Source organism: Homalodisca vitripennis, chromosome 4 (assembly GCF_021130785.1).
Source record: "Homalodisca vitripennis isolate AUS2020 chromosome 4, UT_GWSS_2.1, whole genome shotgun sequence".
In the NCBI taxonomy this organism is placed as follows: Eukaryota; Metazoa; Arthropoda; class Insecta; order Hemiptera; family Cicadellidae; genus Homalodisca; species Homalodisca vitripennis.
Genome location: NC_060210.1, coordinates 205601370 through 205629245, shown reverse-complemented (window position 1 = coordinate 205629245; position 27876 = coordinate 205601370). Strand labels below are relative to the sequence as shown.

At 35.9% G+C, this 27876-nt stretch overlaps 1 protein-coding gene across 1 annotated transcript; it reads right to left on the bottom strand.

The window, feature by feature from the left end:
* Positions 1-300: 300 nt before the first annotated feature.
* LOC124361392 lies at positions 301-26460 on the bottom strand. The gene is made up of 9 exons (XM_046815440.1): positions 26223-26460; positions 25769-25979; positions 3500-3737; positions 1107-1206; positions 912-974; positions 679-741; positions 564-626; positions 449-511; positions 301-395 (listed from the first exon to the last, which is right to left on the bottom strand). The coding sequence occupies exons 1-9, from the start codon at positions 26458-26460 to the stop codon at positions 301-303; spliced, it is 1134 nt and encodes a 377-aa protein (XP_046671396.1).
* Between the last annotated feature and the right edge of the window lie 1416 nt (positions 26461-27876).

Genomic DNA, 27876 nt, shown 5'->3' with positions numbered 1-27876 from the left:
GCATTACACCTAACTTATTGTGCCTACACAATATAAAAACCGATACGGCTCACTAACACCTTCTCTAAAGTCAATGTTCACAATTAATTCTTTACTTGACAGCATATTAGTAGTGAGTATACCACACCACACAGTTGGGATGATGTACCTGCCAGTGACGGAAGAGGAGGGTGACTGCTCCTCGCTGGGCAGACTGAATCTTATCTGACGACTCACTACAGATGCCACCAGAGTCTTGTCGCTTCTGGCTGGTGTTACAGGAGTATTGGTGGCTGAACCCTGGAAAATCAACAACCCATCTTAATATGACTGAATCTTATCTGACGACTCACTACAGATGCCACCAGAGTCTTGTCGCTTCTGGCTGGTGTTACAGGAGTATTGGTGGCTGAACCCTGGAAAATCAACAACCCATCTTAATATGACTGAATCTTATCTGACGACTCACTACAGATGCCACCCGAGTCTTGTCGCTTCTGGCTGGTGTTACAGGAGTATTGGTGGCTGAACTCTGGAACATCAACACCCATCTTAATATGACTGAATCTTATCTGACGACTCACTACAGATGCCACCAGAGTCTTGTCGCTTCTGGCTGGTGTTACAGGAGTATTGGTGGCTGAACCCTGGAACATCAACACCCATCTTAATATGACTGAATCTTATCTGACGACTCACTACAGATGACACCCGAGTCTTGTCGCTTCTGGCTGGTGTTACAGGAGTATTGGTGGCTGAACCCTGGAACATCAACAACTCATCTTAATATGACTGAATCTTATCTGACGACTCACTACAGATGCCACCAGAGTCTTGTCGCTTCTGGCTGGTGTTACAGGAGTATTGGTGGCTGAAACCCTGGAACATCAACAACCCATCTTAATATGACTGAATCTTATCTGACGACTCACTACAGATGCCACCAGAGTCTTGTCGCTTCTGGCTGGTGTCACAGGAGTATTGGTGGCTGAACCCTGGAACATCAACAACTCATCTTAATATGACTGAATCTTATCTGACGACTCACTACACATGCCACCAGAGTCTTGTCGCTTCTGGCTGGTGTTTCAGGAGTATTGGTGGCTGAACCCTGGAACATCAACAACCCATCTTAATATGACTGAAGCTTATCTGACGACTCACTACAGATGCCACCAGAGTCTTGTCGCTTCTGGCTGGTGTTACAGGAGTATTGGTGGCTGAACCCTGGAACATCAACACCCATCTTAATATGACTGAATCTTATCTGACGACTCACTACAGATGCTATATATTGACATAGAGGACATATTTACAATTAAAAAATGACAAGATAAATTAAAACTAGTCAGTGTCTGTTTTGTTTAATGCTGAGGAGCTGCATTCATGCTGAGCAGCTGATACAATTATTTGTTCTTGTAAATTATATAACATATACTTCAAAATGTTTAAATGTTGTTCTTGTGCTGTATGACACGTCATTGCTAATATCTCAGAAATTGAAAGTTATCGGAAATTGATGCATATATTAATATAAATGCAATGTGTACTGTGGTTTAATGACAATAGATTTAAAAAGTGACCAAAAATTATTAGCAACCTAAATATATTCAAAACTACATTTTAAATATCCAAATATTAGGTTACATGAAATTAAAACAAGGAATTTATATTTTGAGAACTGTCAAACTAATACAAGGTTCCCACTCAATCTTAAACATCACATTCACGGCTCTTTCGCGGTTTTACGGTAAAAAATAGTTAAGTTCATGGCCAATAGTTTTTATAAACATTGCGACTAAAAATTAAAAAAAAAAGACGGTGTTTTTTCACATGGAATGGCCGATTTCAGTATCTAGCGCCAAAACAAGTCAAGCAGTGGACTAAGCCTCGAAACCTGCCGTCTGTTGCCTGTTCTCGTGTCTCAACTCGCTTGAATGCAGGTGTGTTTCATTTCTCAGACGTGACGAAAACGTGAAACTATTTAAAACTTTTTCTTAACTCACCTACGATGTCGACTGAGTTGAGACACAAGGACCGGCCACGCCATACATGATGAGTGCCGATCCACTGTATAATATACACCTTGTTTCAAACTGAGTTGAGACACAAGGACCGGCCACGCCATACATGATGAGTGCCGATCCACTGTATAATATACACCTTGTTTCAAACTGAGTTGAGACACAAGGACCGGCCACGCCATACATGATGAGTGCCGATCCACTGTATAATATACACCTTGTTTCAAACTGAGTTGAGACACAAGGACCGGCCACGCCATACATGATGAGTGCCGATCCACTGTATAATATACACCTTGTTTCAAACTGAGTTGAGACACAAGGACCGGCCACGCCATACATGATGAGTGCCGATCCACTGTATAATATACACCTTGTTTCAAACTGAGTTGAGACACAAGGACCGGCCACGCCATACATGATGAGTGCCGATCCACTGTATAATATACACCTTGTTTCAAACTGAGTTGAGACACAAGGACCGGCCACGCCATACATGATGAGTGCCGATCCACTGTATAATATACACCTTGTTTCAAACTGAGTTGAGACACAAGGACCGGCCACGCCATACATGATGAGTGTTGATCCACTGCACATTTTGTTGCCAAATACTGAAATCGGCCACTCCGTGTGAATGCACCTGTCTATTGATTGACATGGAGCAGTGGAACAATCGCAAACAACCACTCACCACTATAGGATCACAGCTGATAGCAGATTCAGTATCTATTTCTACCTGTAAAATTGTATACTATGCCTATGTACAAGATTCTGAAATACGGTATTGTACTCTGGAGTTTATCTCCTGATTTTGAAAACGTGATTCATAGCCCAAAAAGCTGTTCTGAGAACAATGGTTGGTACAAACTTTAGAGAAAGCTGCCGACCGCTATTTACAAAATCTGAAATACTCACATTACCAGGTTTATATATTTTTTAATTGTTGAACTTAGTCCATAAAAATCCAATACAAAAATCAGCATAATCATAATACTTGCCTTTCTAATTCATAAAACTTTTTTATTTGAAAAAAGTTCACTATATATGGGAATTCGCTTATATAATTGTTTACCTAAATCACTAAAAGAGCTTAAAAATAATAATTTTCAAAATAGTATTAAAAACCTACTCATAGAAAAACCTTATTACAGTGTAAATGAAATGCAGAAAGATTTTCAAATATCAGAAATTAGAAATTCTTTATTGATAATCTTTAAGATTACAAGTAGCGTCAATTAACAAAAAGTTTACATAGTTATAAAATATAAAAGTTCATGTTTGTCTCTATCAAGTTGTCATTCTCCATAAGTAAAATTCCTCCACTGTGTAGATGATTCTTTGCAAGAGCCAGTTCTTTATTGCAGTCTTCATGTTAATGTGATTGTTTCCATTTTTCTTAATTTCTTCTGGCAGAGCATTAAAAAGTTTTTTCCTGGCATAGGTTGGTTTTTTCTCAAATTATCATTAAAATAAATACATTACTATATCAATACCTTAAGGATGGAGTGGGGGGTAGTTGCTTCCTTGGGTTGTTTGACAAGTCGAGACACAAGCGGGGTATGGAGTAGAGCGCAACTCTCCGGACACGTCATATCCATCGTCTCTGTCTTGTGGGTGGTCTGCTCTGTAGAGGGAGATAACACAAGCCTCGCACGCTTGGCTCGGCCGTCCCCTGTTGTATCATCGGCATGCCACCGCACACCCGGTTTTCCTTCTTGGAGTGGAGATAAGCTGAGGATGGATTGATACTGTTAGTTACAACAATGCAATCTTATTGTAGACAATGGCTAACAGAATAATAGGTTAGTTAAATAATAATGTATAATGATCATTAATGTGATTCCCTTTGCAGAAAAGATAAGCTGAGGATGGATTGATACTGTTAGTTACAACAATGCAATCTTATTGTAGACAATGGCTAACAGAATAATAGGTTAGTTAAATAATAATGTATAATGATCATTAATGTGATTCCCTTTGCAGAAAAGATAAGCTGAGGATGGATTGTTACTGTTAGTTACAACAATGCAATCTTATTGTAGACAATGGCTAACAGAATAATAGGTTAGTTAAATAATAATGTATAATGATCATTAATGTGATTCCCTTTGCAGAAAAGATAAGCTGAGGATGGCTTGTTACTGTTAGTTACAACAATGCAATCTTATTGTAGACAATGGCTAACAGAATAATAGGTTAGTTAAATAATAATGTATGATGATCATTAGTGTGATTCCCTTTGCAGAAAAGATAAGCTGAGGATGGATTGTTACTGTGTCAGATACAATGCAATCTTATTGTAGACAATGGCTAACAGAATAATAGGTTAGTTAAATAATAATGTATAATGATCATTAATGTGATTCCCTTTGCAAAAAAGATAAGCTGAGGATGGCTTGTTACTGTTAGTTACAACAATGCAATCTTATTGTAGACAATGGCTAACAGGATCACAGGTTAGTTAAATAATAATGTATAAGGATCATTAATGTGATTCCCTTTGAAGAAAAGATAAGCTGAGGATGGATTGTTACTGTGTCAGTTACAATGCAATCTTATTGAAGACAATGGCTAACAGGATCACAGGTTAGTTAAATAATAATGTATAAGGATCATTAATGTGATTCCCTTTGAAGAAAAGATAAGCTGAGGATGGCTTGTTACTGTGTCAGTTACAATGCAATCTTATTGAAGACAATGGCTAACAGGATCACAGGTTAGTTAAATAATAATGTATAATGATCATTAATGTGATTCCCTTTGAAGAAAAGATAAGCTGAGGATGGATTGTTACTGTGTCAGATACAATGCAATCTTATTGTAGACAATGGCTAACAGGATCCACTTTGTCAGCCATAATCAAATTTCTTAATGAAATAATGAGAGGAATAATAAATAAATGGTGATTATATTTGTGGCGTGTTTCTGGATTTACAAGAAGTGTTCCTTGATAAATTAGAAAACTATGGAATAAGAGGGAAACCTCATGATTTACTGAAATCTCACTTAGTCTGTCTGCAACAGTTTGTTAGTATCACATCTCACACAGCAGACATTAAGTGGGATGTGCCCCAGGACTTGGTTTCTTGGTCCATTACTATTTGTAATATATATTAATGACATTGGAAATGTAAGTAATCCTAACCAGACAATTTTATATGCAGATGACACATTTGTGCTATGTAAACACAAAACTTTGGAGAATTTATAAATTATAGCAAATATACAAATTAATAATATAGTGCAATACTTTAATGAAAACTTTATAAGAGTAAATGCAAATAAATCAACAGCTGTAAATTTTACTTCAAATAAAAAAAATCTTTTGAAAATCAAATAGCAGTTGACAATTTAGTGATAATGTATGATTCTACAGGAAACATTGATAACACCTACACTGCGACACAAGACGTGTACTGACTTTAGGACAGTAGAGATAGTATTGAGCTAGGTCCTCAGCAGTCAATATGTTAAACAATGATACACCTTCAACTACGGATTACGTTGATAACACCTACACTGCGACACAAGTCGTGTACTGACTTTAGGACAGTAGAGATAGTATTGAGCTAGGTCCTCAGCAGTCAATATGTTAAACAATGATACACCTTCAACTACAGATTACGTTGATAACACCTACACTGCGACACAAGAAATGTACTGACTTTAGGACAGTAGAGATAGTATTGAGCTAGGTCCTCAGCAGTCAATATGTTAAACAATGATACACCTTCAACTACAGATTACGTTGATAACACCTACACTGCGACACAAGACGTGTACTGACTTTAGGACAGTAGAGATAGTATTGAGCTAGGTCCTCAGCAGTCAATATGTTAAACAATGATACACCTTCAACTACAGATTACGTTGATAACACCTACACTGCGACACAAGACGTGTACTGACTTTAGGACAGTAGAGATAGTATTGAGCTAGGTCCTCAGCAGTCAATATGTTAAACAATGATACACCTTCAACTACAGATTACGTTGATAACACCTACACTGCGACACAAGACGTGTACTGACTTTAGGACAGTAGAGATAGTATTGAGCTAGGTCCTCAGCAGTCAATATGTTAAACAATGATACACCTTCAACTACAGATTACGTTGATAACACCTACACTGCGACACAAGTCGTGTACTGACTTTAGGACAGTAGAGATAGTATTGAGCTAGGTCCTCAGCAGTCAATATGTTAAACAATGATACACCTTCAACTACAGATTACGTTGATAACACCTACACTGCGACACAAGAAATGTACTGACTTTAGGACAGTAGAGATAGTATTGAGCTAGGTCCTCAGCAGTCAATATGTTAAACAATGATACACCTTCAACTACAGATTACGTTGATAACACCTACACTGCGACACAAGAAATGTACTGACTTTAGGACAGTAGAGATAGTATTGAGCTAGGTCCTCAGCAGTCAATATGTTAAACAATGATACACCTTCAACTACGGATTACATTGATAACACCTACACTGCGACACAAGAAATGTACTGACTTTAGGACAGTAGAGATAGTATTGAGCTAGGTCCTCAGCAGTCAATATGTTAAACAATGATACACCTTCAACTACAGATTACGTTGATAACACCTACACTGCGACACAAGAAATGTACTGACTTTAGGACAGTAGAGATAGTATTGAGCTAGGTCCTCAGCAGTCAATATGTTAAACAATGATACACCTTCAACTACAGATTACGTTGATAACACCTACACTGCGACACAAGTCGTGTACTGACTTTAGGTCAGTAGAGATAGTATTGAGCTAGGTCCTCAGCAGTCAATATGTTAAACAATGATACACCTGCAACTACAGATTACGTTGATAACACCTACACTGCGACACAAGAAATGTACTGACTTTAGGACAGTAGAGATAGTATTGAGCTAGGTCCTCAGCAGTCAATATGTTAAACAATGATACACCTTCAACTACGGATTACATTGATAACACCTACACTGCGACACAAGAAATGTACTGACTTTAGGACAGTAGAGATAGTATTGAGCTAGGTCCTCAGCAGTCAATATGTTAAACAATGATATACCTTCAACTACAGATTACATTGATAACACCTACACTGCGACACAAGAAATGTACTGACTTTAGGACAGTAGAGATAGTATTGAGCTAGGTCCTCAGCAGTCAATATGTTAAACAATGATACACCTTCAACTACAGATTACGTTGATAACACCTACACTGCGACACAAGTCGTGTACTGACTTTAGGACAGTAGAGATAGTATTGAGCTAGGTCCTCAGCAGTCAATATGTTAAACAATGATACACCTGCAACTACAGATTACGTTGATAACACCTACACTGCGACACAAGAAATGTACTGACTTTAGGACAGTAGAGATAGTATTGAGCTAGGTCCTCAGCAGTCAATATGTTAAACAATGATACACCTTCAACTACAGATTACATTGATAACACCTACACTGCGACACAAGAAATGTACTGACTTTAGGACAGTAGAGATAGTATTGAGCTAGGTCCTCAGCAGTCAATATGTTAAACAATGATACACCTTCAACTACGGATTACATTGATAACACCTACACTGCGACACAAGAAATGTACTGACTTTAGGACAGTAGAGATAGTATTGAGCTAGGTCCTCAGCAGTCAATATGTTAAACAATGATACACCTTCAACTACAGATTACGTTGATAACACCTACACTGCGACACAAGAAATGTACTGACTTTAGGACAGTAGAGATAGTATTGAGCTAGGTCCTCAGCAGTCAATATGTTAAACAATGATACACCTTCAACTACAGATTACGTTGATAACACCTACACTGCGACACAAGTCGTGTACTGACTTTAGGACAGTAGAGATAGTATTGCGCTAGGTCCTCAGCAGTCAATATGTTAAACAATGATACACCTGCAACTACAGATTACGTTGATAACACCTACACTGCGACACAAGAAATGTACTGACTTTAGGACAGTAGAGATAGTATTGAGCTAGGTCCTCAGCAGTCAATATGTTAAACAATGATACACCTTCAACTACGGATTACATTGATAACACCTACACTGCGACACAAGAAATGTACTGACTTTAGGACAGTAGAGATAGTATTGAGCTAGGTCCTCAGCAGTCAATATGTTAAACAATGATACACCTTCAACTACAGATTACATTGATAACACCTACACTGCGACACAAGAAATGTACTGACTTTAGGACAGTAGAGATAGTATTGAGCTAGGTCCTCAGCAGTCAATATGTTAAACAATGATACACCTTCAACTACAGATTACGTTGATAACACCTACACTGCGACACAAGTCGTGTACTGACTTTAGGACAGTAGAGATAGTATTGAGCTAGGTCCTCAGCAGTCAATATGTTAAACAATGATACACCTGCAACTACAGATTACGTTGATAACACCTACACTGCGACACAAGAAATGTACTGACTTTAGGACAGTAGAGATAGTATTGAGCTAGGTCCTCAGCAGTCAATATGTTAAACAATGATACACCTTCAACTACAGATTACATTGATAACACCTACACTGCGACACAAGAAATGTACTGACTTTAGGACAGTAGAGATAGTATTGAGCTAGGTCCTCAGCAGTCCAATATGTTAAACAATGATACACCTTCAACTACAGATTACGTTGATAACACCTACACTGCGACACAAGAAATGTACTGACTTTAGGACAGTAGAGATAGTATTGAGCTAGGTCCTCAGCAGTCAATATGTTAAACAATGATACACCTTCAACTACAGATTACGTTGATAACACCTACACTGCGACACAAGACGTGTACTGACTTTAGGACAGTAGAGATAGTATTGAGCTAGGTCCTCAGCAGTCAATATGTTAAACAATGATACACCTTCAACTACAGATTACGTTGATAACACCTACACTGCGACACAAGAAGTGTACTGACTTTAGGACAGTAGAGATAGTATTGAGCTAGGTCCTCAGCAGTCAATATGTTAAACAATGATACACCTTCAACTACAGATTACGTTGATAACACCTACACTGCGACACAAGACGTGTACTGACTTTAGGACAGTAGAGATAGTATTGAGCTAGGTCCTCAGCAGTCAATATGTTAAAACAATGATACACCTTCAACTACAGATTACGTTGATAACACCTACACTGTGACACAAGTCGTGTACTGACTGTAGGACAGTAGAGATAGTATTGAGCTAGGTCCTCAGCAGTCAATATGTTAAACAATGATACACCTTCAACTACAGATTACGTTGATAACACCTACACTGCGACACAAGAAATGTACTGACTTTAGGACAGTAGAGATAGTATTGAGCTAGGTCCTCAGCAGTCAATATGTTAAACAATGATACACCTTCAACTACAGATTACGTTGATAACACCTACACTGCGACAAAAGAAATGTACTGACTTTAGGACAGTAGAGATAGTATTGAGCTAGGTCCTCAGCAGTCAATATGTTAAACAATGATACACCTTCAACTACGGATTACATTGATAACACCTACACTGCGACACAAGAAATGTACTGACTTTAGGACAGTAGAGATAGTATTGAGCTAGGTCCTCAGCAGTCAATATGTTAAACAATGATACACCTTCAACTACAGATTACGTTGATAACACCTACACTGCGACACAAGAAATGTACTGACTTTAGGACAGTAGAGATAGTATTGAGCTAGGTCCTCAGCAGTCAATATGTTAAACAATGATACACCTTCAACTACAGATTACGTTGATAACACCTAAACTGCGACACAAGTCGTGTACTGACTTTAGGACAGTAGAGATAGTATTGAGCTAGGTCCTCAGCAGTCAATATGTTAAACAATGATACACCTTCAACTACGGATTACATTGATAACACCTACACTGCGACACAAGAAATGTACTGACTTTAGGACAGTAGAGATAGTATTGAGCTAGGTCCTCAGCAGTCAATATGTTAAACAATGATACACCTGCAACTACAGATTACGTTGATAACACCTACACTGCGACACAAGTCGTGTACTGACTTTAGGACAGTAGAGATAGTATTGAGCTAGGTCCTCAGCAGTCAATATGTTAAACAATGATACACCTGCAACTACAGATTACGTTGATAACACCTACACTGCGACACAAGAAATGTACTGACTTTAGGACAGTAGAGATAGTATTGAGCTAGATCCTCAGCAGTCAATATGTTAAACAATGATACACCTTCAACTACAGATTACGTTGATAACACCTACACTGCGACAAAAGAAATGTACTGACTTTAGGACAGTAGAGATAGTATTGAGCTAGGTCCTCAGCAGTCAATATGTTAAACAATGATACACCTTCAACTACAGATTACGTTGATAACACCTACACTGCGACACAAGAAATGTACTGACTTTAGGACAGTAGAGATAGTATTGAGCTAGGTCCTCAGCAGTCAATATGTTAAACAATGATACACCTTCAACTACAGATTACGTTGATAACACCTACACTGCGACACAAGAAATGTACTGACTTTAGGACAGTAGAGATAGTATTGAGCTAGGTCCTCAGCAGTCAATATGTTAAACAATGATACACCTTCAACTACAGATTACGTTGATAACACCTAAACTGCGACACAAGTCGTGTACTGACTTTAGGACAGTAGAGATAGTATTGAGCTAGGTCCTCAGCAGTCAATATGTTAAACAATGATACACCTGCAACTACAGATTACGTTGATAACACCTACACTGCGACACAAGAAATGTACTGACTTTAGGACAGTAGAGATAGTATTGAGCTAGGTCCTCAGCAGTCAATATGTTAAACAATGATACACCTTCAACTACGGATTACATTGATAACACCTACACTGCGACACAAGAAATGTACTGACTTTAGGACAGTAGAGATAGTATTGAGCTAGGTCCTCAGCAGTCAATATGTTAAACAATGATACACCTGCAACTACAGATTACGTTGATAACACCTACACTGCGACACAAGTCGTGTACTGACTTTAGGACAGTAGAGATAGTATTGAGCTAGGTCCTCAGCAGTCAATATGTTAAACAATGATACACCTGCAACTACAGATTACGTTGATAACACCTACACTGCGACACAAGAAATGTACTGACTTTAGGACAGTAGAGATAGTATTGAGCTAGGTCCTCAGCAGTCAATATGTTAAACAATGATACACCTTCAACTACAGATTACGTTGATAACACCTACACTGCGACACAAGAAATGTACTGACTTTAGGACAGTAGAGATAGTATTGAGCTAGGTCCTCAGCAGTCAATATGTTAAACAATGATACACCTTCAACTACAGATTACATTGATAACACCTACACTGCGACACAAGAAATGTACTGACTTTAGGACAGTAGAGATAGTATTGAGCTAGGTCCTCAGCAGTCAATATGTTAAACAATGATACACCTTCAACTACAGATTACATTGATAACACCTACACTGCGACACAAGAAATGTACTGACTTTAGGACAGTAGAGATAGTATTGAGCTAGGTCCTCAGCAGTCAATATGTTAAACAATGATACACCTTCAACTACAGACGTTGATAAAACATTCTGCTATCTTAGTGAGGAAGCTCGTTGATGGTTGTCACTAATTGCATACCAAATGTACAACACACTTCTTGTCTTAGTAGATTCAATCATCTATTGATCATTCAGGTAGTGCTTGGTTGGCGGTCACTTTGAGACCTGTTATTTCTGCTACCTTAGTGAAGAAGCTCGATTGTTGTCACTAACTGCATACCTAATGTACAACACACTTCTTGTCTTAGTAGATTCAATCATCTATTGATCATTCAGGTAGTGCTTGGTTGGCAGTCACTTTGAGACCTGTTATTTCTGCTACCTTAGTGAGGAAGCTTGTTGATGGTTGTCACTAACTGCATACCAAATGTACAACACACTTCTTGTCTTAGTAGATTTTAAAAGATGATTTGAATACAGATAATTATAAAATTTTATTGTCAAGTTATGGGTTTGAATCTGTTATAAATGAACCCACAAGAACAGTCCGTAGTGCGGATGACTTGCACGTCGTTTCAAGCACATGCTTAGATCACGTCTATACACGAATATTGGATAAGAGCAGATTGTGTGTCTTGGGGAGCGTTGTTGAAGCGGGTATAACCGACCACAGCCTGTGTGTGGTGCGCGTGCAGGGGCAGGCCGGGACCTGTCGTGAACGCGTCCACTGCCACCGTAGCGGCCGTGGCACGTCGCATTGACTATCAGCTGTTGCACGGCCGGCTTGAAAATGCGGATTGGACAGCTGTTTACAACTGCATTGACGCGTCTCTTGCTTATGACACATTTGTAAACGTTTTTAAAATGTATGTCGAACAATGTTATATTAAAACAACACACATAAATAAGGGAATGAAAAAGATTAAACCGTGGGTGACAGACAAACTAATAAAGAGGATTAAACTTAAAAAATATTTATTTAAAATAGCTAAACGGAATCCAAGCAATGAAAAATTAAGAACAAATTTTATACGGTACAGAAATATTCTGCAGTTTGATATAAATCAAACAAAACAAAGTTATTACAGAGAATTGTTCCAAAATTGCAAAGGTGACAGTAAAGCGACGTGGAAAGCTGTAAATGAAGTTACCGGGCAAGGGGCTAAAGGGAGAGAAACATATGCGCTAGAAATAAATAATGTTATTGAACGAGATCCTTTCATTATAGCCAATCAGTTTAATTCATATTTTTTGGGGGTTGTTAGAGATTTGATTTCTTTAGAGGAAAACTTTATTGATACCTTTCCTCAAAATATCGTACATTTTTTTAAGGAAAAAATAGAGTTATCGTCTATGTTCTTTGAACCCGTTACAATGTATGAGCTAGAAAAGATTGTAAGTTCGTTAAAAATAAATAAATCGCCTGGAATTGATGGTTTAAGTACTAACCTAATTAAAAACGTATTTTCAAAAATTTCAGACGTTCTTTTATTTTTGATAAATTTAAGTTTAACAAGTGGCATTTTCCCAAATCAATTGAAGGAAGCAGTTGTGGTGCCTTTACATAAAAAAGGCCCTAGTACTAAGTGCAGCAACCATAGGCCTGTGTCCCTTCTCTCGACCTTCTCCAAAATATTTGAAAAGGTAGTTAAGCAGAGACTGGTTAAATATCTTTCAAAAACTGAGTTTTTAAGTAAAAATCAATTTGGGTTCAGAAATGGGTGTAGTACAGAATCTGCTTTGTTACATTTTATGAGCAAGGTAGAGCATGGGATGAATGATAATAAAAAAGTAAGTGGGATATTTTTGGATATAAAGAAAGCATTTGATACGGTAAATCATGAAATATTATTAAATAAAATGTATAATTGTGGAATTAGAGGTGTAGTGTATGACTGGTTTTGCAGCTATTTAAAATCGAGAAAACAGAGGGTTAGAATAAATGGACTTTTGAGTGATTTTGGGGAAATTGAGCACGGAGTCCCACAGGGATCGGTTTTGGGCCCGATTTTGTTTTTGATTTACATAAATGATCTTTGCAATGCTAAGTTCAAAGGATATGTTACATCATTTGCTGACGACACTGCCTTGTGTTATATTGAAAATAGTCGTGACGATGTAGAGCAGCATATCAATTTCGATCTGATATTGTTGAGGTGGTGGTTCCAAGTAAATAAGATGGTGCTCAGTCCAGAGAAAACAAATTATATACATTTTAGCCTAAGGGGAGAAAAAACAACTCAAAATCCGTTAGTGTACAGATGTTTAAACTGCTTAGAGGTTCCAACGTTTTGTGATGATTTTTGTTTCAAAATTAGGGGGGTTGATACTATTAAGTATCTGGGAATCGTATTAGATAGGGAACTAAATTGGAAACCACATATAGCAATTTTGAAGGGAAAATTGATGAATCAACTTCGTATTTATAATTTTCTTAGACAATTATGCCCATCAGACGTACTTCGCACGGTTTACTTTTCTTTAATTCATAGTAGGCTTGATTACGCTCTCTCCTGCTGGGGCGGAACGTATATCACAAATTTAGGAACATTAATAACAATACAAAAGATTTTTATAAGACAAATGACCAAAGCTAATTTTAGGGAACATTCTTATCCCTTATTTGTAAGCATGAACATATTACCCCTTCGTTATATGTACATTTATAAAGTATTAAAATTGTTTTATATGAGAAGTGGTAATGCTCTGAAAAATGTAAATAAAGCAGAAATGAGATTAAGAAATGCAAATAATTTTTGTGTACCAAAGCCTCAAAAAAACACATTTTACAAAATTTTTTTCTTTTATAGCTCCGAGGACATATAATTTACTGCCGGAATTAGTCAAAAATAGTAGGAACATAAATATATTTTCTAAAAAAATTAGAGTATGGTTGATAGGTCAAAATGATATTGAGTATATGTTTAAGATAATAAATTAGTGTATGGTTAGTCTTATCTGCTAAGTCATAAATCTATTTAAATAGATACGGTAGAGCATTATAAAAAAATTATTTGTAATATAATATTTAATGTTACATGTATAAAGCCTAACATTTTAATATTGTAAGTCATGCATAAATCCTTTTTATTTAATACAGCACAATAGTTATAATAAATTTAAACTTTGAAACATACCTAATAGTACATTATTTACTACATAAGCTACAATAACTCATTTTTATAATTTCATTCTTGCTCGTTTCCGCAATTTTTATTTTTTACCCTTTTTGTATATAGTATCCCCAACACAGGCACAGCCTTATGGGGTACCTAAATTTCCCTTATTGTATAAATTTATTGGCCTAATTATTGGTTTAAAAAAAGAAAGAAAAACCTAAAAGGATGTAATCTGCTTATTGTATTTTATTACTCTAAGTACATAAAGTAGAAATGAAATAAGTGGAAAACATTTTTTTGTATTTTTTATTTACTGCTATTGTAAATACGTTATGTAATAGTATTATTTATTATTAAGCACTGGCAATAATATTTGTTTGTAATATCCAGTTTGTTATTTTGGGGAAAATAAATGATTTATTATTATTTATTATTATTATTATTCAATCATCTATTGATCATTCAGGTAGTGCTTGGTTGGCAGTCACTTTGAGACCTATTATTTCTGCTACCTTAGTGAGGAAGCTCGGTGGTTGTCACTAACTGCATACCAAATGTACAACATACTTCTTGTCTTAGTAGATTCAATCATCTATTGATCATTCAGGTAGTGCTTGGTTGGCAGTCACTTTGAGACCTGTTATTTCTGCTACCTTAGTGAGGAAGCTTGTTGATGGTTGTCACTAACTGCATACCAAATGTACAACACACTTCTTGTCTTAGTAGATTCAATCATCTATTGATCATTCAGGTAGTGCTTGGTTGGCAGTCACTTTGAGACCTGTTATTTCTGCTACCTTAGTGAGGAAGCTCGTTGATGATTGTCACTAACTGCATACCTAATGTAAAACACACTTCTTGTCTTAGTAGATTCAATCATCTATTGATCATTCAGGTAGTGCTTGGTTGGCAGTCACTTTGAGACCTGTTATTTCTGCTACCTTAGTGAGGAAGCTCGTTGATGGTTGTCACTAACTGCATACCAAATGTACAACATACTTCTTGTCTTAGTAGATTCAATCATCTATTGATCATTCAGGTAGTGCTTGGTTGGCAGTCACTTTGAGACCTGTTATTTCTGCTACCTTAGTGAGGAAGTTCGTTGATGGTTGTCACTAACTGCATACCAAATGTACAACACACTTCTTGTCTTAGTAGATTCAATCATCTATTGATCATTCAGGTAGTGCTTGGTTGGCGGTCACTTTGAGACCTGTTATTTCTGCTACCTTAGTGAGGAAGCTCGTTGGTTGTCACTAACTGCATACCAAATGTACAACACACTTCTTGTCTTAGTAGATTCAATCATCTATTGATCATTCAGGTAGTGCTTGGTTGGCGGTCACTTTGAGACCTGTTATTTCTGCTACCTTAGTGAGGAAGCTCGTTGATGGTTGTCACTAACTGCATACCTAATGTACAACACACTTCTTGTCTTAGTAGATTCAATCATCTATTGATCATTCAGGTAGTGCTTGGTTGGCAGTCACTTTGAGACCTGTTATTTCTGCTACCTTAGTGAGGAAGCTCGTTGATGGTTGTCACTAACTGCATACCAAATGTACAACACACTTCTTGTCTTAGTAGATTCAATCATCTATTGATCATTCAGGTAGTGCTTGGTTGGCAGTCACTTTGAGACCTGTTATTTCTGCTACCTTAGTGAGGAAGCTCGTTGATGGTTGTCACTAACTGCATACCAAATGTACAACACACTTCTTGTCTTAGTAGATTCAATCATCTATTGATCATTCAGGTAGTGCTTGGTTGGCAGTCACTTTGAGACCTGTTATTTCTGCTACCTTAGTGAGGAAGCTCGTTGTTACAAACTGCATTCCACACGTTCAGTGTAATCTGTTTACTTCTTGCTTTAATAGATTCAAATTCTTTATTGCTAGAACATAATCATAATGTTTAGCAGTGTCAGAAACAAATTTAGCATAAAAAATCATCTATGTTATACATCACCTTGGCCCAATAACATGTCTATCCAATTATATCAAAATAATCATTGAGGTTATATGGGCCAAATTTAATTAATATCTTTTCAAATTTTCCTTGAAACACTTTATTTCAAGATATTTAAGATGATAAGGAAACTAATAGTAGAGTTTAACTGTTTCAGCAAAACAGATCAAAGTAGTTTTAAGACTTGCATTGAGTTATTCCAAGAGAACTAAGAGTTTCTTGTCATATGGCTATAAACAGATCTATTTGTAAGAATGGCATTTACATTTCTTTTTATATATAATATGCAATCTAAAATATACAGTGCAGGTACTGTAAGAATACCATACTTAATAATTCCGTAAGATAAGAAACTATGAAGGTAGGCATAGTAGACAGTAATGAGGATGTCTGTAGTTACAATATATCTTAGCCTAATTAATATAAAAATACCCTTAGACACTTTATGGCATAATATTTCAACGTGCCTAGTCCATTTGATGTTACTCTGAAGAATAGCTCCTAAAAATTTAACATACTAGTCAACGTTCTGTTGGATAGGTTTTAAACAAAATTCTACAGTCTGGGTTTTATCTTTATTAAGACAGAGTGAATTGGCAGCTAACCAGACTTCGATAGTGTCACTAATATTACAAAGGACATCAGTAACAAACAAAATATCATTATATTTAACTTGTACAGCCAGGTCATCTGCAAACATAAAGAACTTACATTGTTAGTAGCAACAGCATCAGGTAAATCATGTACATAAGTAATAAAAATTACTACGCCCAGTATTGAGCCCTGTGGGACACCAGTTCTTACATTTAAGTATTGTGAAAAGTAGCCTTCATAATAAACTGCTTATAGCCTTTTCAAACAAATAAGACCCAACAAACTTAACTTCTAAACCACCAAAACCATAAAATTTAAGTTTATAAACAGTTTGTCATGTGAGATAGATTGTGTGGAATGTTTTTGACATGTCATAAAACGCACAAATTACTTTATTCTTGCTGTCCAGACCATATAGCCCTCTATTCAGAAATGACTAGACTAGTACCTTTCTTAGACCTAAAGCCATACTGACAATCAGTAAAAAGAAATTTTTTCAAAATATTCAACAATTTAATTGTTTACAATAATACCAAATACCTTAGATATTATTTGTATTATCGATAAAGGTCGATAACTGTAATCAGACACAGAGCCCTTTTTGTAAATTGGCAAGACCTTAACTAACTTCAAACATCGAGGGAAAACACCACTTTCAATACAACAGTTAAATAAATAGACTAAAATCTCAGAGATGAGTTGCAGTAATTTTTAGCAGACCAGAGTTCAGGTGATACACATTCAAACACTTACTACAGCAAAATAAAAAGATATACACTGATTTGAGTCAGGCACATTACCACCAATACTACTTACACCATTAATGAAAAAATCATTAAATCTACCAGAGGTAAGATTTCTTTTACTATCTTTGACTACATTAAGGCTTAACATTTTCGCTTAATTTCTTCTTTACAATAGACCACATTTCATTGAGTTTCTTCATAGCATTAACAACTCAATTACAGTTATACACTCTCTTTACCTCTCCAATAGATCTCCTATACTTGCACCTTGAGTAATTAAATCAATCCTTTATCATGCTAGACTGGTGTATTTAAAGTGTTCATTTATAGACAAACACTGATCTTTCAGATGTCTAAGATCAGCATTGTACCAATTACAGTTATACAGTCTCTTTACCTTTCTAATAGATCTCCTATACTTGCACCTTGAGTAATTAAATCAATCCTTTATCATTCTAGACTGGTGTATTTAAAGTGTTCATTTATAGACAAACACTGATCTTTCAGATGTCTAAGATCAGCATTGTACCAATTACAGTTATACAGTCTCTTTACCTTTCTAATAGATCTCCTATACTTGCACCTTGAGTAATTAAATCAATCCTTTATCATTCTAGACTGGTGTATTTAAAGTGTTCATTTATAGACAAACACTGATCTTTCAGATGTCTAAGATCAGCATTGTACCAATTACAGTTTTATGAGATTTACATCATCACTAGAAACAATTTTTACAGGAAACACAATTTTTAGAAAGTAGTTTAAAAACCGACCAAACTTCTCATCTATTGTTAGAAAGGTGTAGAGAAAAAACAACTTGTTTTACTTAATAACACTGAAAAATAAAGTAAGCTCAAACAATCAATGTGTCTTACTCTCTTTGTAGCGCCTCTATCAGCCATATCATTAGCCATTAGTCATTCTTTATTTGCGCACTACGTATTATATGGGTACAAGGTACACATTATACAGGTGCATTATGGGGAGGTAATTTTGTAACAAAAAATTAAAGGCATATATGATGGGCTTTATTCAAATAAGGATAGATTATGGTGGGATACTGAAATGTTGTATTGTTCCTTGTATTAAGCCATGCTGGGTCTAGGTCCTCAGGAGTCCTGCCGAGGAGCTTTTATAAACTTAAAAATCCTCACAGTGGCAGCTCTCTACATTCTTGAGGTAATCCTCCATGCTGCACGTCAAGATCTCCCCAGAAGAAACAACCTACATAACCACTTCACAAGAAACGGTAGCGACTATGTTCTTCCCAATCACAGACTGGCACTCTATGAGAAGAAGCCCTCATACATCGGTGCCAAACTTGCCAACTACCTGCCTGATGAGCTGAAAACTCCAGGGCCAATCAAGAATATGAGACAGGGGCTTATCAACTGGCTCCTAGTTCGACCCCTTTACTCAATCGATGAGTACATTCGGTGGAGGGAAGACCCGACTTTTCAAAATCAAAACTAATTTTCGTACATGGATTCATCAAGTTCCAACTCTTGCAAACTTTTGACGACATTTCTGTACTCAAAGTTCATGAAATAAAGAGATTTGTCTATTGTCTATTAAAGTGGTGTGTGTAGGTAAACTCATTATATAAGGCAGGCCTATCACACACTAACTTTATGACTTCATAAACATATATTCCTGTTAGTGTCAATGCCTCAAACGGTCTAAATAATGGTCGATAACGTGTTTGTTTATTTGTTGAGCAATTGTTCTAATTTTATACTCTTCTGTACAAACCAATATTTTTTTAACACTTTTTGTGTGCACTCCAGACAACAATACCATATCATAAAAGAGATTCTACACAGGATTAATGTACTGCTTTGCATGTTACTAAAGATGTGCACTGTGACAGAATGCTGAGAGCGGAACTTAGACTACTTAATTTATTAACTAAATAGTTTATATGGTCATTCCATTTTAGGTTTTGATCAAAATGGAGCCCAAGAAGTTTTTGGGATTCAACAATGTTGAGCCGTGTTGTGTCTGAGTGATTTGATGAATGTTTATTGTGATTGTTCGGTTTAAATTGAATAACATATCTGCACCATTAGTAGATGCAAACTGCAAATGGCACCCCATAATGATCAGAAGGCCAAAAAAAACTCCTAACAGGATGTACAGTTGTGGCTATATTATCAAGACAAGAACCTTGATCTAAATCAGGCTTAGCCATTTCATTAATAGTTGTAGTTAAATCAAAAGTTGTCCACGGATTTAAAATTATATGCTTTATTAATACACTCATATAAATTATTTACGTTGACATCTCCACACAATACCAGAGATGAATTGTACTGATTCCTAGAATTAAATACAGATAATAAATTGAATAGTCCTTCAATAAACACATTGAAATTGTTGTTCAAGGTCACATGGTACTCGACTAGGCAGGTAAGGCTAGACTCTTGAATGTAAACGGCAGCCATTTCTCATGTACCTTCAATTGAAAGTTCCACCAAGTCTGGTACCTAAACACCTACTCCTCCTGATCTGGTGTACATTGCTACACCACCTATCCTACCAGATGATCTGCAATAGGCACTGGCCAAGTCGTGACCTGGTATCAGTCATTTCTTTTAATGATTGCTACGTGATAGAAAAGTAGAGCAAACAGTTTGTACTTTGCTTGGTGCAGAATATCTCATTGTAAAACAAAACACCGTGCAAGTAAGGTTACAGAATGTCTATAGTGTAACTTAATTTTTAGGTTGGTTACCTATAATTCCTCCAAAACCGTGGAAATAAAACTTTGTCATATGTATACATTTCTTTTAAATAGTCCCTTTGTTTTTTGTAGTTGCATAGGTATATATTCTTATTTTTTATTCGATTTAAAACGAAATGATTATCTAAGATATTGTAAAAAATATTTTCTTTGGATTTTGTCTGGGTACTGATTTTGAAATATGTATATACAGGGTGTCCACAAAATAGTGTCACAAACTTCTATGGGTTATAGTACTTATGATTTCAAACAAAAAATTTCATATAAACATAGGTTGTGAAATGCCTCTTGTTTAGAGACTAGACTCCATTTTGTATTTTTTATAAAAACAATTTTCTAAAACTAGTTTAGCTAAAGAAACTGAATTTGGCACATAGGTTTTAATAGATAAAAGAAAAATAAGATAAAATAATTAATTATTTTCCTCTTATCTATTAAAACCTATAAGCCAAATTTGTTTTCTTAAGCTTAACTTGTTTTAGAAGTAATAATAATTTTATAAAATATACAAAATGGCAGCTAGCAGCGAGACATTTATTGATCTATGTTAATATGACACTCTTGTTTAAAACTATAAATACTATTACCCACAGGAGATTTTGATACCCTTTGTTAATCACCAAAAATATATTATTTGAATATATTATAATATTACAACTTTCTCAAAAGTTACACCAACTGAGAAAATTAATGAAAATCTCTGCCTAATTCACCGTAAATAATCCACCATTTTAAAACAGATAATTTGAAACTTTGTTAAAGAAAAATCTATAAAAAATAAATATAAAAATCTATGTTTTGAATGATGAAAATTATGTTGAAATTAAATAAAAATTCTATTATTTCTCAAATATTAAAAACTATTCTTCTTTTTTCTCCCTCAATGTTTTGGTAATTAAGTTTACTTGAAAATCGATTCAACATTGACAAATGTTCTTTTTTAAAGTTCAAAGCTCATGCTAAATGTATCACAATTTAATAAAAAAAATTCTTAAATTAAAAATTATTGTACTAAATGGTATAAAACTCCCCAAAGTCGTAACAATTCCTAGCATTTAAAAACCTAGTGACAGGAGACGAATTTAATAAGTTCAATGAATAGCTGAATTCTGTTATACAACAATTCTACATTAAATTGAACAATGATAAAATTATCAAGATTTATCAAAGACATTTAAAGAGATTATGTTTTTGATGTCGATTGGATTGCTATTAATTGGTAAAGGAATTTATGAAATTGGTATTTTTGTCCATGCGACACTGATAAAGAAACAGCAAAAATATTTACTTGAACAATACAGTTTGATATTTACAAAGACATTCAAAGATTTGAAGGTTAACTGATTATAAAAAGATTTTTACAAATCTGATGTTTCATATAATTTTATTCCACAAATTCAATCATAATACATTCTTTTTCTTTAATTGCCATTTTACCAGCAACAACTAAGAGCATGTTATCTCTTTTATTAATTTCTTTTTAGTCTTATTGTAGTTTAGGGCATTCAAAAATCTATTAGGCAAATGCATTTTAAGATCTTTTAATTCTGAATTAATTGTCATCCCAAATTTATCCTTTATTTTCTTCAAATTCACAACCTTACACTTCTTGTTTTCTTCTAAACAAATTTTTTAAATTCTTGATTAACTTCTTGTATTCAAACTTGAACTCACCAACTCTGCCATGAGCTCCATTTATATAGAACAAAATGTTCAGCAAGTGTTTATATTTCTAGAACTGAGATAAATAACTGTTTAGTATATTGCGTTTATGATTATGAGGAACAAAGAATCCTAATCCAAAATGAAATAAATTTCTAATCGCTTCAAAATGTCTAAAATTTAAAGTTGATTCAAATCCATTTGAAGCTTGAGAAATAACGTCACTTTTAGAATAAGAAATGGTTCCCTTAAATTCAATTGTACTTAATTGACCACAAGTTTTAAATTTCTTCTATAAATTTATTGTGTTTTCTCACTTCAATTTTAGAGAATAAAAATTGTATGAAAAACCATTTGTTCAAAGTTATGATTGACCATCTTGCATTTTTAATGTTGATGAGCAAAGTTTATCTCCAAAATCCATATTAAACTCAGTTTTTTTTATTTGCGCCATTCAGATATTATTTACTACTTGCGCAAAATTACTTAAATCTTTCCTCCCAATATCGCTCAAATACTTATGGTAACCCATCATCTATTTAGAAAAAAAATGGTTGACATTTCTTTAAGAAAAATTTGTTAAAATTATTGCAAGTTATATAAAAAATAATCATACAAAGCCACTGAAAATTTAAAAACTGTTTAATATAATATATAAAACGGTTTTAAAGTTTTTATAAAAAAACTAGAATGGTTTTAATAAAGAATCAGAAGATGCCATGGACGCACCTAGACCAGCTCACGAACATTGCGAGCGAGTCTCCATACCTCAGAGACTATGGCCTTGAAACCTCTATGTGATTGTACTTCTTGAAAGCTGTATGTCAATGCCAAACAAAAAAGACTCAACTTTTAAAACAATAAAAAGATGTTTTTGTTATTATTTTTGCTTTCTCTATTGTTAATCTTTGTAAAATCAAATAATAAATTAGCTCTCTTCAACCGTTGTATTTGTAACTACATATTAACATTCCTAACCATCTGTAATATTTTGTGTCATTTATAATTTATTGTGTTTTATTTATTTATAATTTATCCACATCACTTCCATTTAAAATTCAATAATTGAGATGAACGAGGATGTACTGTACATAGATTACAAAGAACAAGTCAAACATTTTTCAACATAGTCACCATTTAGATTGAAGCGTTTATTGAAAATAGGTAAAAAGCTTTCTCAATAGATAATAAATAAAATTGTGCTGTCTGTGCACATAACCAAACAGTGACAGTGGCTTTGAAGTGTTTTTACCCCAGCCGATTTGACATTGACAAAGAAACCCTGTCTTGCCACTAGTGACTATCTGGTTAAGAAATTTGTCACCAGGGCTGCTCTCATTCTCGCTTTGAGTTCACGAGTCAAGAGTTTGGGTATCCATCGGGCACAGAATTCACTGTATCAAAGATTCTTTGTCAGAATTTTCATACACTCGAGTTCTAATGTCTATAATTTGTTTTTTTGAAAGATTTGAAATTGTTGGCTATAGTTTTCCTTGGCCTTGTGATCAATTTATTCATAAGGCCATTGGCAATCTCAGCCACTTCGGTTTTCGTTGTTAACATTAGTTTCTTCAGAAAACATCTGGAATAATTTTATAATAATCTGGCATCAATAATAACTGTAGTATAGCTCACAATGTCTACACGTAGCTCCATACATAGGACACGATTCATGATTAATTTTCACTAGTAACACTTTTTTTGTTAAAAACATAAAGACAATTAGATCTGGCTACCCATTTGAACACTACTGTATAGCACTCAGAATAACGTATGATATTCACTGTGACACTGCTACATGTGAACTGTACATAACTGTACAGCGCAAACCAGATCACATCTCTAACCCAACCCATTTGAACACTACTGTATAGCACTCAGAATAACGTATGATGTTCACTGTGACACTGCTACATGTGAACTGTACATAACTGTACAGCGCAACCCAGATCACATCTCTAACCCAACCCATTTGAACACTACTGTATAGCACTCAGAATAACGTATGATGTTCACTGTGACACTGCTACATGTGAACTTTACATAACTGTACAGGGCAACCCAGATCACATCTCTAACCCAACCCATTTGAACACTACTGTATAGCACTCAGAATAATGTATGATGTTCACTGTGACACTGCTACATGTGAACTGTACATAACTGTACAGGGCAACCCAGATCACATCTCTAACCCAACCCATTTGAACACTACTGTATAGCACTCAGAATAACGTATGATGTTCACTGTGACACTGCTACATGTGAACTTTACATAACTGTACAGGGCAACCCAGATCACATCTCTAACCCAACCCATTTGAACACTACTGTATAGCACTCAGAATAATGTATGATGTTCACTGTGACACTGCTACATGTGAACTTTACATAACTGTACAGCGCAACCCAGATCACATCTCTACCCAACCCATTTGAACACTACTGTATAGCACTCAGAATAACGTATGATGTTCACTGTGACACTGCTACATGTGAACTTTACATAACTGTACAGCGCAACCCAGATCACATCTCTACCCAACCCATTTGAACACTACTGTATAGCACTCAGAATAACGTATGATGTTCACTGTGACACTGCTACATGTGAACTTTACATAACTGTACAGCGCAACCCAGATCACATCTCTACCCAACCCATTTGAACACTACTGTATAGCACTCAGAATAACGTATGATGTTCACTGTGACACTGCTACATGTGAACTTTACATAACTGTACAGGGCAACCCAGATCACATCTCTAACCCAACCCATTTGAACACTACTGTATAGCACTCAGAATAACGTATGATGTTCACTGTGACACTGCTACATGTGAACTTTACATAACTGTACAGCGCAACCCAGATCACATCTCTACCCAACCCATTTGAACACTACTGTATAGCACTCAGAATAACGTATGATGTTCACTGTGACACTGCTACATGTGAACTTTACATAACTGTACACCGCAACCCAGATCACATCTCTAACCCAACCCATTTAGTGATCACATGCCTTGGAAACTTACTTTTCAAATTATTCCTATAGAATGTGCTGTTCTATAGAAATCTGAAAATTATTTTGTGTACTGTACATTTATTTCAAACTCTTTGTTTTGGATACTAGTCTTGTTGCTATGCGATGAGCTTCAAAATGGGAAATATCTGGTACAGACGGTTGCTCTTGGCTCATGGAGAATGGAGAGTTTTCACTTAGTTTATGGTTAAACAAAATTCGTCCTTGAGGTTTGAAAAATTAACCTAATATTATAAGGCCTACTGCTTACAGTTAAACAATTCAATAAGAAACAAAATGAGGAAGAAACAAAGTGTAATACAAGAAAGGTACATGGAAGAACAGATAGATCAATGTGTTGTGTGGAGTTCACCTACTTGGAGAGGCGAGGTAAGAGGGGGGTGCGGAGGAAAGGTGTGTCCTCGACGTTGGAGCAGAGTTTGCGTTTCAGAGCTGCAGGAGTCCAGGTCTCCCTGGTCTTGGAGAGGGCAGCCTGTACGAGCAGTGAGTCTGGGACCTTGTAGAACGGCAGGCGTTGTGCTGATAGGTCCGTGTGGACCACCACAGAGAGAGGTGTGGGCCTCGTCACTACAGCAATGTAAAACATTGTATAAAAACTATACTAAAAAATACTTTCAGGTAAAAATGTTACAAAAACTTACTTAAAATATGTAAAAAAAAATTATATTTATTCTTCTAGACTCTTCTTAAAGTAATAAAGAAACAAAAAATAGTAACACACGAGTAATATTTCAAAGACAATCGAGTTAAAACCATGGTTCCAAGATAAATCTCCATGATATTTTTACTAAATCAGATAATGATATGTACCTTGATTCCACTTGAAGTTCTTCTCTTTGGCGCAATAGTCAGCGAGGTGGTCCCTGGTGACGGAGGGGAGGGACTTGGCCAGAGACTGTATAAGCAGATCTCTGGTGGTGACCACCGGCTGTGTAGGAGCCCCCATCTCATCTCGAGGACCGAACAGGCTGTGACTGCGAAGCTTGGGTCCCACTGTCAGACTTGACACCCTTCCGCCGCGACAGACCCAGGCCACGCATCTTCTCATTCATGTCTATGGCCTCTACGTACCTGTAGACAATCCAACAGTGTATAAGTGTTCTGGATATGTTTAAATATTAAACTTCCATAACTACATTACTAAACATAAATTTATAATAAAAGAACCTATCAATCAATCAATAAATCTTTATTTACATTTTCGTCAAGAAAAGTAATGGCGTCAATTACATAGAATGTTATAATACAATGCAATACAATGGTGTCAGGCTATGCTCCGACAAGAGTGTAGAATTCTTGAATAGAGTACAACCTAAAGTTGTTTAAAGTCTAAAATCCAATTTTTAAAAATATTAAATTATCCTGTAATAAGGAAAAAGTAAGTTACATATAGCATTCAGAAACTAAGACAAAATAAAATTTCGCTACATTGAACATAGCGATGTAACAAAGCCGAATCCCAAATCCACAGAACCTTCAACAACATCAGGATTTGGAAATCGATCGATAGGAATCGACAATTGAATTTGCGGAGATCCGCTGTGTCATTATTTATTGGCACACAAATTACAGATTGCTAAATGTGTTTTTTGTAGTACTTCCAGTTAGATAAAACACAAGCAGATAGGCTTAATAAATTATCGCACTTATGTAAACAAAAATTAGTGTGCGAAGTAGCGGGGTCATGTGCCAATCCAGAGCGTCCACCTTCTCCCTTCCTAAGTGCTGTATTTCGTGCGCCCACATATGGGAACTGTCTCACCCAATTCTTGTCTTTTATAAAAAATCTGATCAGGCTGAGCTAAACAGGCAGGCTTATTTTTGGCTATCCTTTACCACCCTCACTTTCCTTTTCAGTCTACCCTCACCTATCGAGAAACATTTCCTAAAAATTTAACTTCTACTATACCTAATTTCTCTATCTTCCAAGCCAAGGTGGAACAGCATATGCCAAGGGCTGTGTGGTCAAGGGAGTGCTTGCACTCTGGATACCTGGCAACCTCCAGTTTAAACATAGCCTTCCCCAAGTAGAGCGGGACAATGCTTGGTGTGACCTTTAGATACCTACTCGTGGAACACTATGAGTACAAATCAACAAAAAACAAACCAAACCAGAGCTCTAGCACCTCTAAAAATGTGAATGAAAATACACAAAAAAAAGGGACTGGAAATGGGTGCTGACCCGAGCTGTACTGAACAATCAAAGAAGACAGGCAGACTTCTTAGCAGAAGTCCTGAATATTACACTCTGATTTTCCCGAAACCCTGCTCTCATCTGAACAGATGGAAGATATTCACAACTCCATCCTGGAAGCGATCGTGAAAGAACAGGAGGATCCTAACTCTCCAAGCTACCACAGGACCAACAGGAGACAGGGAGTCCTGACTTTCACATGTGAAAATAACAACAAAGCAGAATGGCTGAAAGGAAAGCAAGACTCTCTTAAGCTTTGGGAAGGGGCCA

Coding starts and splice junctions, on each gene's coding strand:
- LOC124361392 (XM_046815440.1), bottom strand. CDS start 26,460: ATGAGAAGATGCGTGGCCTGGGTCTGTCGCGGCGGAAGGGTGTCAAGT. Junction 627..678: donor AGACTCGGGTGTCATCTGTA/GTGAGTCGTCAG, acceptor TTGATGTTCCAG/GGTTCAGCCACCAATACTCC. Junction 396..448: donor AGACTCGGGTGGCATCTGTA/GTGAGTCGTCAG, acceptor TTGATTTTCCAG/GGTTCAGCCACCAATACTCC.